Below are 15,768 nucleotides of genomic sequence, written 5' to 3'. Positions count from 1 at the left end.
CCCCACCCTGAGACACTGCAACACTAGAATACTGAGATGCTATAATGCAGATAAACATGCTGTACACACTCAGTGTACCTGTTTGCCCATTCCTGTGTTGGTGTAACTGTAATCAGCCCTCATTTCTCTCCCCGTCTCAGCTACATCGTGTTCGAGGGTGAAGAAGGTCAGGACGCGGGGGGCCTGTTGCGAGAGTGGTACATGATAATCTCCCGGGAGATGTTCAACCCCATGTACGCGCTGTTCCGCACCTCTCCCGGAGACCGCGTCACCTACACCATCAACCCCTCCTCGCACTGCAACCCCAACCACCTCAGCTACTTCAAGTTCGTGGGCCGCGTCGTCGCCAAGGCCGTGTATGACAACCGCCTGCTGGAGTGCTACTTCACCCGGAGCTTCTACAAGCACATCCTGGGCAAGAGTGTCAGGTACAGTACCTGGAGCACACCCCTCGGGCTCTCCTGAACCACACGGCACCCTGCACTCTTCCGAAACCAGAGGACCCTTAAAAGAGTGAAGGAGGTGCCTTTCTAATCTGTCATTCATGGCTAATATGCCAGAAAATGTTTGTGCACAGTTAAGGCTAGGCTTCCAAGATCTTCCGCCCTGTCCCTACTTGTGTGTCGCTCTTGGCTCCATGCTTGTCTCTCTGACAGGTACACGGACATGGAGAGTGAAGATTACCATTTTTACCAGGGCCTGGTATACCTGCTGGAGAACGACGTGTCCACGCTGGGCTACGAGCTCACCTTCAGCACTGAGGTACCAGGCGCCGCCCACAGCCCTCTCTCAGCGCCTCGTGTGTGTAGGGCAGTGCTTATTCAGTCTCCGTTCTGTCCCTGCTTCAGGTCCAGGAGTTCGGCGTGTGCGAGGTGAGGGATCTAAAGCCCAACGGAGCCAATATCTTGGTGACGGAGGAGAACAAGAAGGAGTACGTCCACCTGGTCTGCCAGATGAAGATGACAGGTGAGGGAAAGGCGCACGCGCACTTCCTGTGTAGTGGAGTTAAAAATGGACGTCCATTTTTACAAAATGGCTATCTGTGCTTTGGGAAGGGTTGGAAAACTTGATGGGCAAAAAAGTGAGGAAACTGAAGGAATGGTGATTAGATGTGTTTTTGGGAGGGGAGCATGGCCTTTGACCTTTCACCTGTGCTGACTCTGGCCTGGATGAACATGCCTTTCTCCACCCCCACCTCTGTTCTGTGCAGGAGCTATCCGGAAGCAGCTGGCGGCATTCCTGGAAGGTTTCTACGAGATCATCCCGAAGCGCCTGATCTCGATCTTCACGGAGCAGGAGCTGGAGCTGCTCATTTCCGGCTTGCCCACCATCGACATCGACGACCTCAAGGCCAACACGGAGTACCACAAGTACCAGTCCAGCTCCATACAGGTACCCTGGCTTGCTGTGTGCATCCCTCCTCTATGAATACGGCACAGCGCATTCATTAATACCGTCTCTCTCTTGCTCAGATCCAGTGGTTCTGGAGGGCCCTGCGCTCTTTTGACCAGGCGGACCGGGCCAAGTTCCTCCAGTTCGTTACAGGCACTTCTAAGGTCCCGCTCCAGGGCTTTGCCGCCTTGGAAGGCATGAACGGAATCCAGAAATTTCAGATCCACCGTGACGACCGCTCCACTGACAGACTGCCTTCTGCACACACCTGGTAATATACACTGACCTGAGCAGTATATACCCTCTACTCCACTGACAGACTGCCTTCTGCACACACCTGGTAATATACACTGACTTGAGCAGTATATACCCTCTACTCCACTGACAGACTGCCTTCTGCACACACCTGGTAATATACACTGACCTGAGCAGTATATACCCTCTACTCCACTGACAGACTGCCTTCTGCACACACCTGGTAATATACACTGACCTGAGCAGTATATACCCTCTACTCCACTGACAGACTGCCTTCTGCACACACCTGGTAATATACACTGACCTGAGCAGTATATACCCTCTACTCCACTGACAGACTGCCTTCTGCACACACCTGGTAATATACACTGACCTGAGCAGTATATACCCTCTACTCCACTGACAGACTGCCTTCTGCACACACCTGGTAATATACACTGACCTGAGCAGTATATACCCTCTACTCCACTGACAGACACACCTGTATGCACTCTGTTTACGCAGTGTACCTCCATGAGTTGAACTGAAATATTTGCTGGGTTGCGTCTTCTTACTCCAGTACTGATTCTTTGTTTCCGGCTCCATCTGCAGTTTTAACCAGCTGGACCTGCCTGCTTACGAGAGCTACGAGAAACTGAGACACATGCTGCTGCTGGCCATCCAGGAGTGCTCCGAGGGCTTCGGACTGGCGTAGACCGACCGACGTGGACAGAAAGACAGACAGGCGAGCAGGCAGAGACATTGATGGACAGGCGAGAAGGACGAGTGCACAGACACCCTACCCCAGCAGAGCCTCTCTCTCTCTCTCTGCACGGCCTGGGACGGAGAGGGGTGGCGAGAGAGGAAGAGATCGAGAGACTGCGACGCAGAGGATAACGAGGAACGAGACTTTATTTCCTGTGGTTTTACCGGATGTTAATGGGGATGCTTTGTGCCTGGAGAGAGACTTTTCCTAGCTGACGTGTCTTGAGCAACTGAAAGGGCAAAACTAAGAAAAGAAGTTCAACCCTTTTGATTAGATTTTTTTTTGTTTGCCGGGTGGGGAGGGTGGGAATATGGCGCGGGGGTGCGAGTACTTCGTGCGCTGGTATGAAGAAGACGAAGATGATGAAGAATTTCGATCGGCGGCTCCTCCTCGGGGGGTTTCCAGAGAAGCAGCGCGAGTCACTAGGTTCCAGCCTTCTGTCCTGGGTTTGCAGCCCGTCTATTTTTGAGCTTGGGGGGTAAAAAAAACAAAAGGTGAAATGAAAATAGACAAGTAAATATGTGAGTTTGAAAATGATTTTTTTGCAAAGAAATGACAAAAAATAAAAAGTGCACCTGTATGAAAAATATTATTGTTATTAAAAATGACTTAAGAGAAGAACACCGCTGTGGGTCCTCGGCTGTTTCTGCAGGGGCAGGGATGTGTTGGACCTCTGGGTGGATCAGGGACACTGTTCTTGTCTGGGTCCTGGTTCTGTTTGTGGGCTTTTACTGAGGCGTTTGCTACCCCCTCCCCCAGCTTTGGCGTCGCCCCTGGCATTGTGCCCCAAATAACAGCTAATGAATTCATCCCGATTAATAAAGTATGAACTCCGTCATCCCACAGCCCCATTTCTGTGTTTTTTCCTCCCAGTTAGGAAGCGCCAGTGCTGCCCAGCTTATACAGGGAAGTGACTGAGGTTCAGTGTGCGGAGGGTGGGTTTCTTCCACCACACTGAGGTTCTGATACCCCGAGACCAGTTTGTACTTCACCCCCTGAGCCCTGAATCCTCTTAAATCATTCCCTTGTGGGGCACATTCATGGCAGTCAGGCTCTGGTCCGCTGCTGTGAGGGTTATGGGGAACTTATCTGAAAGAACCTGTCGAAGGACTTCAGCACAAAGCTGCAGGGATATCGCACTCTCCACACTCCAGGTTTCCTGGCACCAGACCCCGTTTTAAGTGGAACTCTTGTCGTTTCTCCTGAGCGACACCGTATTGGAAGCCGCTCCTTTAACTGGAACCTGGGATAGCAGCTGAGTAAATCTAGTTTTCACACCTGTGTTGCTAGGTGAAGACTAATTAATGCAGCGGTTAAATAGGCAGAATTACCGCTCTGGGTGTGGAAATATAAAAGGCGAGTGGGCAGGAATTGGAGGCTCTGGGAACGTGTCTGTGTGTGTGTACGGGTCTGTCATACCACGGGCACAGGAGAGTCACTCTTTCCTTCTCAGTAATGAGAGCGCAGCTCTGCTGACCTGGCTGCACTCCTGTCCCAGCGGGCGGTCCTCACTACACAGCGGGGTAGGACACCCGCAGACCCCTGGAACGATACCTTTAAAAAGCAATGGCTGGCCCAGCTCACCCGAGCTTGGGCACCGGAGTCTGACTTGGAGGCGCTCGGTCATCATGGGGCAGATGACAGATGGCAGCTTCGCACGTTGGGCTCCTCGGCCGAGCCTCCTGCCCCGGTGCCTGGGCCTGGCTCCGTCCTGGACAGGCGCCGGGCAACCGCTGACCTGCCCGCCCAGGGGCGCGTGTAGCTCTCGCCAGCGTTCTGTGTCGACAGTGCTGAGGTAGGAGCGCTCTGTCAGGAATTGAATGTTTCACAGGCCATCGCTTGGAGAGTAGTTTGGTAATACATACGGCCAGCAGCCATATCACCCTGCAACTCGCAGCTGGCAGCCCACTGAAGCTCAGCAGGTGGGAGCCTGGCCAGTACCTGGATGGGAGACCTCCTGGGAAAGACTAAGGTTGCTTCTGGAAGAGGTGTTAGTGGGGCCAGCAGGGGCTGCTCACCCTGTGGTCCATGTGGGTCCTAATGCCCCAATATAGTGACAGGGACACTATACTGTAAACAGGTGCTGTCCTTCGGATAAGATGTAAAACCGAGGTCCTGACTCTCTGTGGTCATTAAAAATCCCAGGGCGTTTCTTGAAAAGAGTAGGGGTGTTACCCCTTTGGCCAGTGCCCTGGCCAAATTTCCCATTGGCCCTTACCAATCATGGCCTCCTGATAATCCCCCTCTATGAATTGGCTACATCACTCTGTTATCCCCACTGATAGCTGAAGTGTGGCGAGTGTACTGGCGCACTATGGCTGCCGTCGCATCATCCAGGTGGGGCTGCACACTGGTGGGGATGGAGGGGATCCCCATTACCTGTACAGCGCTTTGAGAGGAGTGTCCAGAAAAGCGCTATATAAGTGTAAGGAGTTATTATTATTATTATTATTATTATTATTACATGAGTAGCAGGAAAGATTTCTCTAGCTCTGGTATCCATCCTGTTTGCTAGTTATTATAATAGTAATTTCATTGCTTATTTATAATTGGGTTGCCAGTCGGGTTACTGGCGACTGTGCCTGAGAGTTAGACAGACGGTTTGTCTAATCATCACATGTTGCACTGATGTTCAGCCTGAGATCGGAGATGATGTGTTTTGACCTAATTAGCTTTTTATGGTGTTGGAGGCGTGCAAAACAGCATGGGGGGGGGGATGTTCCCCTCTAGTGTGCAAAATGTATCATCGTATTATGTTCTTAAAGTTTAATATTGCAAGATAAAATGTTTCAGATCCACCAGCAACGTGAATTCAGTCGACGCCGTACGTCTTGCCACGGGGGCGGGGCGTTCGCGGAGCCCTCGGCCTGGATTGGCAAGAGGAGTCGGCGTTGCTCTGGTAACCAGCTGAGACCCCGCCCATTTTACGTCCCGGAGAAGGGGGAGGTGTTGGAGAGCGCGGACAAAGATGGCGGCTATCAGGAGCGTCAAGGTGAGGGAGAGAGAAAAATGAGTGAAAGTATCGGTGGCGCAGCGCTTTGCATGTTTTTTTAAATATGTACTAATATTTACAGCGCGGGGGTTAATTCATGTCGGGCCGGGTTTGAGAGGGTGGGAGCAGTTTTAAGAAGAACGTGCAGTAGTTAAGTCCCTTTCAATACCTGTATGGTTGTGTCAGAATTAAATTCTCTTTAAAGATGGAGCAGATTTTAAATATGTTTTGTTATCGAATTGATATTCATATTTGTAAGTTGGGACCAAAACATTACAGCACACGCCACCATTTCATGCGATTGGGGGGGATCAGTGAGCGCTTAAAACTGCCTCTAATCCAGTTCATGCCCGAGTCCAGCTCCGTTCTGGGCAAAACATGAAATTAAACCCGTGCGTCACCTGCCTGCAGGTGCCTTCACTGGAAAGTCCTACTAGCTACAGTCCCAGTACAGTAGAACAGTCCTGTTACAATAGGGGCTACAGTCCCAGTACAGTAGAACAGTCCTGTTACAATAGGGGCTACAGTCCCAGTACAGGAGAACAGTCCTGTTACAATAGGGGCTACAGTCCCAGTACAGGAGAACAGTCCTGTTACAATAGGAGCTACAGTCCCAGTACAGTAGAACAGTCCTGTTACAGTAGGAGCTACAGTCCCAGTACAGTAGAACAGTCCTGTTACAATAGGGGCTACAGTCCCAGTACAGTAGAACAGTCCTGTTACAATAGGAGCTACAGTCCCAGTACAGTGGAACAGTCCTGTTACAGTAGGAGCTACAGTCCCAGTACAGTAAAAGTAGGTAACAGGATATTTAAGAGAAAGCTCACAATGGATTTTGCCATCTTGAGACACTTGTGTACAGTTTTATATCTTGAACTCTCTCTGTCTCCCTGTCTGTGTCTTTGTGTCAGGGAATGGTGGGGCTGGTGACTGGGGGGGCCTCAGGTCTGGGCCGGGCCACAGTGGAGCGCCTGGTCAGTCAGGGGGCCAGCGCCGTGATTCTGGACCTGCCCAGCTCGGACGGCGCCAGCCTGGCAGACAAGCTCGGGGAGCGCTGCGCCTTCGCGCCCGCTGACGTGAGTGTGTGAGACCCGCGCGCCGGCTGGTCTCGGTGAGAGTGTGTGTGAGACATGAGCGCCGGCTGGTCTCGGTGAGTGTGTGTGTGAGACACGCGCGCCGGCTGGTCTTGGTGAGAGTGTGTGTGAGACACGCGCGCCGGCTGGTCTCGGTGAGTGTGTGTGTGAGACATGCGCGCCGGCTGGTCTCGGTGAGAGTGTGTGTGAGACACGCGCGCCGGCTGGTCTCGGTGAGAGTGTGTGTGAGTGCGGCCTGAGCCCTGCGGACTGTCTGAGCCTCAGTCCTGGTGCAGCAGCACTTATCCCCCCTTCTCTCCAGGTGACATCGGAGTCGGAGGTCCGCTCGGCTGTCTCCATGGCCAAGGAGCGCTTCGGCCGCCTGGACCTGGCGGTCAACTGTGCGGGCATCGCTGTCGCGGTCAAGACCTACAACATGAAGAAGGACCTCCCCCACAGCCTGGAGGACTTCACCAGAGTCATCACCGTGAGAGGGGGGCCGCTGGGGCACCGGGGCAGGGAGAGGGGGCGGTGGCGGGGTGGGGGGTGGCGGGAGGAGGGTGGATGGAGAGGTGCGGAGGACTGGCAGGGCCTGCTCTCTCCTGTCTCTCCCGGCACCCACGTCTCTGCATCTCTGTCAGGTGAACATCGCCGGCACCTTCAACGTCATCCGCTTGGCAGTGGGGGAGATGGGGAAGAACGAGCCCGACGCCGACGGACACAGGGGCGTGATCATCAACACCGCCAGCGTGGCTGCCTTTGACGGGCAGGTCTGTCAGCACCGCCTCACCTTGCCAAACACACCTGGGCAGAACTGCCTCACCTTGCCAAACACACCTGGGCAGAACTGCCTCACCTTGCCAAACACACCGGGGCAGAACTGCCTCACCTTGCCAAACACACCGGGGCAGAACTGCCTCACCTTGCTAAACACACCTGTGCAGAACTGCCTGCTAAACACACCTGGGCAGAACTGCCTCACCTTGCCAAACACACCTGGGCAGAACTGCCTGCTAAACACACCTGGGCAGAACTGCCTCACCTTGCCAAACACACCTGGGCAGAACTGCCTGCTAAACACACCGGGGCAGAACTTGCCTCACCTTGCTTAACACACCGGGGCACAACTGCCTGCTAAACACACCTGTGCAGAACTGCCTCACCTTGCTAAACACACCTGTGCAGCACTGTCTAAACACAGCTGTATACAGTGTTAGTGCACAGCTCTGTACAATGTGTGTCTTGACTTCCTTTTTCTCCAGGTGGGTCAGGCTGCCTATTCTGCCTCGAAAGGAGGCATTGTGGGAATGACCCTTCCTATCGCTCGTGACCTGGCACCCATGGGGATCCGGGTGGTGACTATCGCTCCAGGTCAGTACTGCCCCCTAGGGGTTGAGGGTTTGTATTACTGACTAAAGCTCCCCTTCAAACTCTTGCTGCATTTCGTAATTTAGTGGTTTTGAGGCAGACATTTGGAGGGGGGGTGACACTGAGGGGAATTGGTTATTTTCTGCTATTAATTGTATTTTATTGCATGTGGGGCAGTAGAGGTATGTCCCCAAAACAAATTTGCTGAACAAACAAATTTCGTTTTCAGTGTGTAACTGACCAGGTCATGTTATCATTTGCACAATAGTGGGTTACCACTGCTTTGGTCCAACAGTAGTAACACCTTGTGAATTTCTCTAATGGTTTGTGGGATCTTGTTAAAGAGTATAAACCACTGGTCTGACATTATGGTACCTGTTCTTGCTTTTGGGGGCTATCCGCTTTGAACAGGGGTGACCGAGTAAGCGAACGCTGGAGTCTTGAGACCCTGCGCCTGGTTCTTTCAGCCTTTTCTGAGCCCCCATCTCTCCCACTCCTTCCATCCCCCTCCTGCTCGGCTCAGCGCCTCTGTCGAAGCACAGCCCCTGTCTCTTACTGCAGCCTGCACTGACGGCTCCTTCTCTGATCAGTACATTGATGATCAGAAGGTAATACACGAGCCTCAGTGTTCTGGACAGACTGACGTCTGTTCGGTACTTCGGACATTCCTGTGGTTAATTGTGCAGAAATTAAGGCATGTCAGTGATCCAGCAGCCGTATCGCCCTGCAGCTCACAACGGGCAGCCCACTGGAGCTCAGCAGGTGGGAGCCTGGCCAGTACCTGGATGGGAGACCTCCTGGGAAAAACTAAGGCTGCTGCCCTAGTGGGGCCAGTAGGGGGCGCTCACCCTGCGGTCCATGTGGGTCCTAAGGCCCCAGTATAGTGACTGGGACACTATACTGTAAAAAGGTGCCGTCCTTCAAATGAGACGTAAAACCGAGGTCCTGACTCTCCATGGTCATTAAAAATCCCGGGGTGTTTCTCAAAAAGAGTAGGGGTGTTACCCCCAGTGTCCTGGCCAAATTTCCCCCCTGTCCTTTACCCATCATGGCCTCCTGATAACTCCCCTCTCTGAGCTGGCTTCATCACTCTGCTCTCTCTGCTGGTGTGTGGAGAGAGGACTGGTGCATCATCCAGGTGGGGCCGCACACTGGTTGGGGTGGAGGGGATCCCCATTACCTGTACAGCGCTCTGAGTGGAGTGTCCAGAAATGCAATATATAAATGTGAGGAATTCTAAATGAATTCTTCCGGCGTGGTGCAGAGCTGGGACTTTGACCTTTGGGCCTCCAGTGCCAGCAGAGTGTGTGCAGGTTACCCCTCTCTCCCTCCCCTCGCAGGCCTGTTCTCCACCCCTCTCCTGGCGGGCTTACCTGAGAAGGTGCGCACCTTCCTGGCACGGCAGGTGCCCTTCCCCAGCCGGCTGGGAGACCCCGCGGAGTTCGCCCACCTGGTGCAGGCGCTGACCGAGAACCCCATGATCAACGGAGAGGTCATCCGACTGGACGGGGCCATCCGCATGCAGCCCTGAGAGGGCGCGTGAGGCTCGGGGGGAGAGACGCAGTCTCTCACAGTTCCTTCGCTGACATACCGTCCAGTTTTCATATCAAGACAGCCCTCGAGTCTGTGAGTCTGTGTCTCAGTTGCTGCTGTAAAAGCTTTTGTGTCTGCATCTACACCTGATACTTATCAGAACCCTGTAAACACTGGAGCACACCTGGCGTACTGATTCTTACTGGGGCTCCTGTATGAAGGACTGCAGAGGCAAAATCATACCAAATCATGACTCTCTGAAATTGTTGCTGTGCACTGAATACATCCTCATTTCATTAAATCAGTAACTGAGTTTCACACTGATCTTTTCCCCTGTGGTCTCTCTCACTGTGTCTCCTGTCCTGTTGTGTTAATGAGGGATCATCTCGTCTCTCTCGCCACGTTCACTGTGCTACTGTGTGTGTTCCAACACTGAGGGGTTCTGTTAGCGCCACTCTTGTTTGCACAGAGTAGTGGCCACACACAGCAGACCAGGAGAGGCCCGAGAGATGGGTAGACAGCAGGGGTACAGTGCAGATGGCTTAGTATTAATTGAACTGGTTGTATTGCTGTGTCATATCTAGGGCAGGAGATCGAGTCTGGAGTCATCTTGGACACAGGGGCTGTGAGAGGAATTCTGGCTGTTTCTGATGATTACACTAAGTCTTGTAAAGTTACAAAATTACTCTTGAATAGTAAAAATAAAATAGTTTTTAAATCGTCCGTTTCATGAAAGTTGCTTCGTCTGAGTTTTTTTGCCTGTAAAAGACAACTGTCATCTGTGAACTTTGACGAGTAGAATGGAATTTTATTTAATAATTATTTGACTTCACAGGCAGCACAGGGGTTAACACTGCTGCCTCACAGTGCGGGAATTCTGGGTTCAATTCCTGGGGTGCTGTCTGTGTGGAGTTTGCATGTTCTCCCTGTGTTCACTTGGGTTTCCCCCTGGTGCTCTGGTTTCGCCCCACAGTCCGAAGACATGCTGGTGGGTTAATAAGCTTCTGGGAAAATTGGCCCCAGGGTGAGTTTGCGTGTGTGCCCGGCAGTGGATTAGGGTTTACTGGACAGAGTCCGTTCACCCACAACCCTGAACTGGAAGAAGTGGTAAGAAGATGGATGGATTTGAATTCACAGCCGAGCTTTGCCTTAAGATGAGTGGAGCTCTTTCGGAGGACTTCAATTTGCAGCAGTTAAGTGCTTGATCACGGCACCCAGGAGGTGAAGTCAGCAGGTGAGCTGCAAGCACACAACACACACAGAGACAGCGAACCAGAGTGCTTCAGCACCATCCTAGACTTTATTCAGCTCTGTGCTGGTAGGCTCGATGACAGGAGAACTGGGAATATAAACTTGGTGAGCTGGTGTCTGTGGATACCTGAGTGTGTGTGAATATAGCTTTGTATCTGGCCGTCAGTGTGTGTGTGTCTAGCTCTATGTGCGTCAGCGTGAGGAGGTGTTGAACTGTGTGAAGTAGTGAGCTGTAGGCTGGTTGGTGTACAGCTCCTTCTCCAGGTACTGCTGGCTGGGGGGAGAGAGAGAGAGAGAGAGAAGGGGTGTAAACACACTGATTGAAACAGCAGATCACTCCAGCTCAGTGCTGCAGCTGTGCCGGGGTCTTTCTCTGGGGCTCTGGGTCGGCTAGACTGAGTTTCTGAGCGACCACAGGTGTGGGTGGCTGTCGGGAGGCTGTGCTAACTGCTGCTCCACTCACTGCAGTCTCTGCTCCTGGGCCAGCTGCGCGTTGTATCTGGCCAGCTGCTCTCGGCCCTCCCTCGCCCTCTCCAGCGCGCTCTCCTCCTCTTCCCTGGCCTTCCTCGCCGCCACCGACTGCAGCTGGCCCCACTGCGCCTCCGTCCACCTCTCCGCCGCCCGCCGCCGCTGAGGGGAGGCAGCAAAGGAACGCCGCTGAGCATCGGGGCAAGGGCTCGGCCCCCCCGAGTCACACGCCCCGGGGCACCCGAGGGTGCTACGGTACCTCGGAGCCCCCCCCCACGAGGAAGTGAGAGGCGCCACATGGCCACCGTTACCCCAGCGTTCCCACATGGCCAGCGGGAGCCCGGTGCGAGCAGCGCCCTTCGTGTGCGTCCCAGACGGGCAGGCCCAGGACGCAGCCTGCTCTCGTCAGGTCTCAGCAGAAGCGAAGACAGGCCGGGCCTGGTCAGAACTCGGAGGGGAGATCTCTGCTGCTGTTAGCGGTGGGGGATCAATAAGCGGCCCTCTACCCTCCGGACCAGAATTCCCAACCCACCCCAGACTGATTCCAAATAATGGTCTTTCCACACACTCCTCTTCCCCGTCTCCATATTGCGCTCTCGGTGTATGCCGTATGTACCTCCTCTCTCTTCCTCCGCCTCCCTGACCCCAGGGTTCCCCCTCGGTACCTCTCTCTCGGTGCACTGCTCCTGTCTCTCCCTCAGGATGGCGCTGTGCTGCCCGGGGCTCATCCCTTTCCAGCGGTCCGTCAGCACCCGGCCCCCGCCTGCCAGCCCCGCCTCCGCTTGCTCCGTCAGCAGGTCAGAGGTCACCTGCTGCCGCAGCTCCGCCAGCTTCTCCTGCTCCTCTCGCGCCCGCTCCGCCCTCTCTCTCTCCGCGCGCTCCGCCGCCTGGGGGAACAGTGTACTTTAGCAGTGCTGCGCGGTTCGCTGCGGTGTATTACAGTGTACCAGAGAGCCCTGGCCTTGCGCATGACAGTACAGCACAGGCCATCCCAGTGAAGTGGAGTGCAGCTGAGTGAAGTCCAATCCGAACCATGGCAGTACAATGCAGTTCAGAATACAGGCCAGGACAGAACAGAGCAGTACCTGAGCCCTGTGGTAGTCAGTGAGTGCAGTCTGGGCAGCTCTCTTGCACTCCTCCTCTAGAGCACTGAGCTGGACAGCCCTGAGGTCCTCCAGCAGCCTCAGTCTCTCACTGACCGATTCTGAAACACAGCACATCCCTCACACTGTCACTGTGAGCATACTGTACATCTCACACACTGTCACTGTAAACACACTGTACACCTCACACACACTGTCACTGTGAGCATACTGTACATCTCACACACTGTCACTGTAAACACACTCCATATCACAAACACCCTGATTAGTATGAAACGTGTATTAACTAATGTCCAGGAGTGTGCACCTTTGTGGTTTTGCTCTTGGCAGCGTCTGGCCCTTTCTTCAATCTGTGCTCTCAGCACTCGCTCATTCTCCTCCTTCTGTATCCTCCTCCTCTCCTTCTCTCCTGGATCTTCACCCTGAGCACACACATAGCACTGGGAATACTGCCAGACAGAGCACTGGGGATACTGACAGACATAGAGCACTAGGAATACAGCCACACAGAGCACCGAGGATACTGACACACAGAACACTGAGAATATTCACACAGAGCAGCGAGGATACTGACACACAGAGCACTGAGAATATTCACACAGAGCACCGAGGATACTGACACACAGAGCACTGAGAATATTCACACAGAGCACCGAGGATACTGACACACAGAGCACTGAGGATACTGACAAACACAGAGCCCTACAAATTCTGACACATACAGAAAGCACTGGGACTATTGACACACAGCACTAAAAACAGAGACACAGACCAGCACCAGGAGCTGGATGTGTTGTGCTAATGACATGATTGCAAGGCTCTTTTCTGTCTTTGTCTTTCTCTGTTTCTTTGAGTGAGTGTCTCTGCCTAAATGTTTTTCTGTGCTGTCTTTATGCATGGCTGACCTCGAATCTTTGCATGCTGGCTGGCCCATACTGGGCATCAGGGTCGGTGAGACCGGCAGGGGAATCGCTGTGTATTGCACGAGGGTCATTAAGGTCAAAGTCCCGAGAGTCTTTGGGGCACTGCTGGGTTGCCCGAAACTCCTGTAGCTCCCGGGCCAGCTGGGCACGAGTCTCTTGTTCCTCCTGCTGACCCTGAACAAACACTGCATCCTGGGCAAGGCTGAGTGCATCTGAGAGAGGCAGAAGGGTTAATACACACACTGCTGTACACAACACTGCACTGAGACAGAGGGGTTAATATACACACTGCTGTACACACACACTGCACTGAGACAGAGGGGTTAGTACACACACTGCTGTACACACACACTGCACTGAGACAGAGGGGTTAGTACACACACTGCACTGAGACAGAGGGGTTAATACACACACTGCTGTACACACACACTGCACTGAGACAGAGGGGTTAGTACACACACTGCACTGAGACAGAGGGGTTAATACACACACTGCACTGAGACAGAGGGGTTAGTACACACACTGCTGTACACACACACTGCACTGAGACAGAGGGGTTAATACACACACTGCTGTACACACACACTGCACTGAGACAGAGGGGTTAATACACACACTGCTGTACACACACACTGCACTGAGACAGAGGGGTTAATACACACACTGCTGTACACAACACTGCACTGAGACAGAGGGGTTAATACACACACTGCTGTACACACACTGAGACAGAGGGGTTAATACACACACTGCTGTACACACACACTGCACTGAGACAGAGGGGTTAATACACACACTGCACTGAGGCAGAGGGGTTAACACACACACTGCTGTAGAGGGTGACAGTGACACTCAGCCAGGTGGGGGTGTGACCTATGACCCTGTCTCTCACCGAAGGCGCGGTCCCTCCGTCTCTCCGCCTCCTCCAGGACCCGGCGCTCCTCCACCTGCCTCTCCAGCCCCGGGAGGTCCACCCCCAGGGTCCGGACCCGCGGGTTAAACACCCGGCTCCGCCGCTGCGCCTCCGCCAGCCGCCGGCGCTCCACCGCCGCCGCGAGGGCGCCATCTACAGGCAGGTCTACTTTATACATCCCGCGACACTGCACTGCCACACACACTGAAGAAAAACAATAACATCAGAACAGCATAAATAATAATTATCCTTACACTTACATACATCGTAAGGATTCGACATAAAAGTGTGAGGACTGTTATTATATATTTACTCATTAAGTATATATTATATATAGTGCTTTTCTGGACATGTTTACATTCATGTTTTGTGCTGCTCTGCATAAAGTTCTGGTGATACTCGTGTCTCAGTCCTGAAACAACAGTAATAATAACTCCCTACACTTATATAGCGCTTTTTCTGACACTCCACACAAAGCGCTGTACAGGTAATGGGGACCAGTGTGCAGCCCCACCTGGACGATGCTCCAGTCCTCTCCCCACACACCAGCTCTCAGTGGGGAGGAGAGCAGAGTGACGAAGCCAGTTCAAAGGGGCTTATTAGGAGGCCTTGATAGGTAATGTTGAGGGGGAGATTTGGCCCCAACACTGGGGTGAGCACCCCTACTCTTTTTGAGAAACGCCCTGGTCCCTGATTTCACACATTAGCATCCAGTGACGTTGGCATGGACGCTCTCCCTGGGCGTGGGACAGGGCTGTCTGTACGCTGCAGGGGACGGCCACTGTCCTGTGACACTTCAGTCTCACTGCAGCAATGGAATATCTGTGGAGTGGACCTGGGCACTTTAACGCCCGGTCCAGAGCTGCGTGCTGTCTGGCCTTCAGCAGAGAAGACAGACCCGTCACTCCCTAAGAACGTGCTCTTGGCCTCCTGACAAGACAGTAGTCAAGACAGTGCTGCTCTGGGGTCAGTCAGTCCTGGGCTGAGGGAGTGGACCCTCTGTATTCCGCCCAGACTACATGAGCAACCGATACAAGTAGTCGAAGTTCTCTAAGGCAGCTACAGTCAACATAGTGGATTTCCCTCTGCTTTACTTTAATGAAAATTAGAATTGATCCGTGTGTAGAAGCAGAGGAGCTGAGAACGGAATCTTTATTCTGGAATCCGAGAATTTAGTAAGTTTACTGCATAGTGTCTCTCCCGGACCCACGCTTGCTACCTGTGTGGTCTGCATCTGTATCTCTGCGACGAATATAGGTTTTCGTCCAAATTCATCTGCTCAAGGGAGCCTTGTTTTCCAATATTGCGGTGAGATTCTGTTTCGCAAGTTATCTTTGTTATAAACAGCTGTACAGCAACCCCACTGCAGTCTGCTTCAAGGCGACACACCGCCGTGATCCAAGCCAAGTCTAACAGAGGTTTATAGATGGGTTGGTTTGCATTTGTTATCTGCTAGAAGAAAGAAAAAAAACACTTATCTTACCAGGGTTTTGGCTGCGTTTGCGCCAGGTAGCTCCTTCCACTAATGTGTGCCCAGAGCAAATTCCAATTGATTTGTTTCTAGTCAGCCGCTTGGGGTTCCTATGGAAACGAGAATCCACCACTCGCCCTGTAATGTGCCCTCACTCCCATTTAAGTCGACTGAAGGTGGTGCCCAAAAGGAAGATGGCCGGCCTTGGCGTCGCACGTCTTGCGTGTGGTTTGGACGTATGCGTGCTTGCCCGCGTGAGCTCGCGAGAGCAGGGGTGG

The 15,768-nt window shown here is 53.1% G+C and overlaps 3 protein-coding genes across 15 annotated transcripts in view; 2 read left to right on the top strand and 1 right to left on the bottom strand.

Annotated features, from left to right (window-relative positions):
• The window catches only part of huwe1 (HECT, UBA and WWE domain containing E3 ubiquitin protein ligase 1), a 52,430-nt gene extending 49,190 nt beyond the window's left edge, over positions 1-3,240 (top strand). For all 12 annotated transcript variants that reach the window (XM_069183485.1, XM_069183480.1, XM_069183452.1 and 9 more), the window contains 6 exons: positions 141-428; positions 657-762; positions 849-966; positions 1,211-1,392; positions 1,473-1,663; positions 2,242-3,240. In XM_069183485.1, the coding sequence (XP_069039586.1) occupies positions 141-428; positions 657-762; positions 849-966; positions 1,211-1,392; positions 1,473-1,663; positions 2,242-2,344 (988 nt within the window). In that variant the 3' untranslated portion in view covers positions 2,345-3,240. The remainder of the gene's footprint in view (positions 1-140; positions 429-656; positions 763-848; positions 967-1,210; positions 1,393-1,472; positions 1,664-2,241) is intronic.
• A 2,058-nt stretch (positions 3,241-5,298) lies between these two features.
• On the top strand, positions 5,299-10,084 carry hsd17b10 (hydroxysteroid (17-beta) dehydrogenase 10). The gene is made up of 6 exons (XM_069183422.1): positions 5,299-5,387; positions 6,299-6,463; positions 6,783-6,947; positions 7,102-7,230; positions 7,723-7,831; positions 9,169-10,084. Exons 1-6 carry the CDS (start codon positions 5,364-5,366, stop codon positions 9,357-9,359), a joined length of 783 nt encoding a protein of 260 aa, XP_069039523.1. The 5' UTR covers positions 5,299-5,363; the 3' UTR covers positions 9,360-10,084.
• Positions 10,085-10,642: 558 nt separating this feature from the next.
• On the bottom strand, positions 10,643-15,755 carry ribc1 (RIB43A domain with coiled-coils 1). Of its 2 annotated transcripts, none has more exons than XM_069183407.1 (8): positions 15,503-15,755; positions 13,999-14,223; positions 13,089-13,318; positions 12,491-12,605; positions 12,166-12,284; positions 11,746-11,967; positions 11,076-11,242; positions 10,643-10,886 (listed from the first exon to the last, which is right to left on the bottom strand). In XM_069183407.1, exons 2-8 carry the CDS (start codon positions 14,195-14,197, stop codon positions 10,805-10,807), a joined length of 1,134 nt encoding a protein of 377 aa, XP_069039508.1. In that variant the 5' UTR covers positions 14,198-14,223; positions 15,503-15,755; the 3' UTR covers positions 10,643-10,804. The 2 variants fall into 2 exon arrangements, with proteins under 2 accessions (XP_069039508.1, XP_069039513.1); XM_069183412.1 differs by lacking the exon at positions 15,503-15,755 and adding an exon at positions 15,239-15,395.
• Between the last annotated feature and the right edge of the window lie 13 nt (positions 15,756-15,768).

The sequence above is a fragment of the Lepisosteus oculatus genome, chromosome 2, assembly GCF_040954835.1.
Source record: "Lepisosteus oculatus isolate fLepOcu1 chromosome 2, fLepOcu1.hap2, whole genome shotgun sequence".
NCBI classification, from domain to species: Eukaryota; Metazoa; Chordata; class Actinopteri; order Semionotiformes; family Lepisosteidae; genus Lepisosteus; species Lepisosteus oculatus.
The sequence above is the reverse complement of the archived record's forward strand: the minus strand, read 5'-3'. Positions and strand labels throughout refer to the sequence as shown.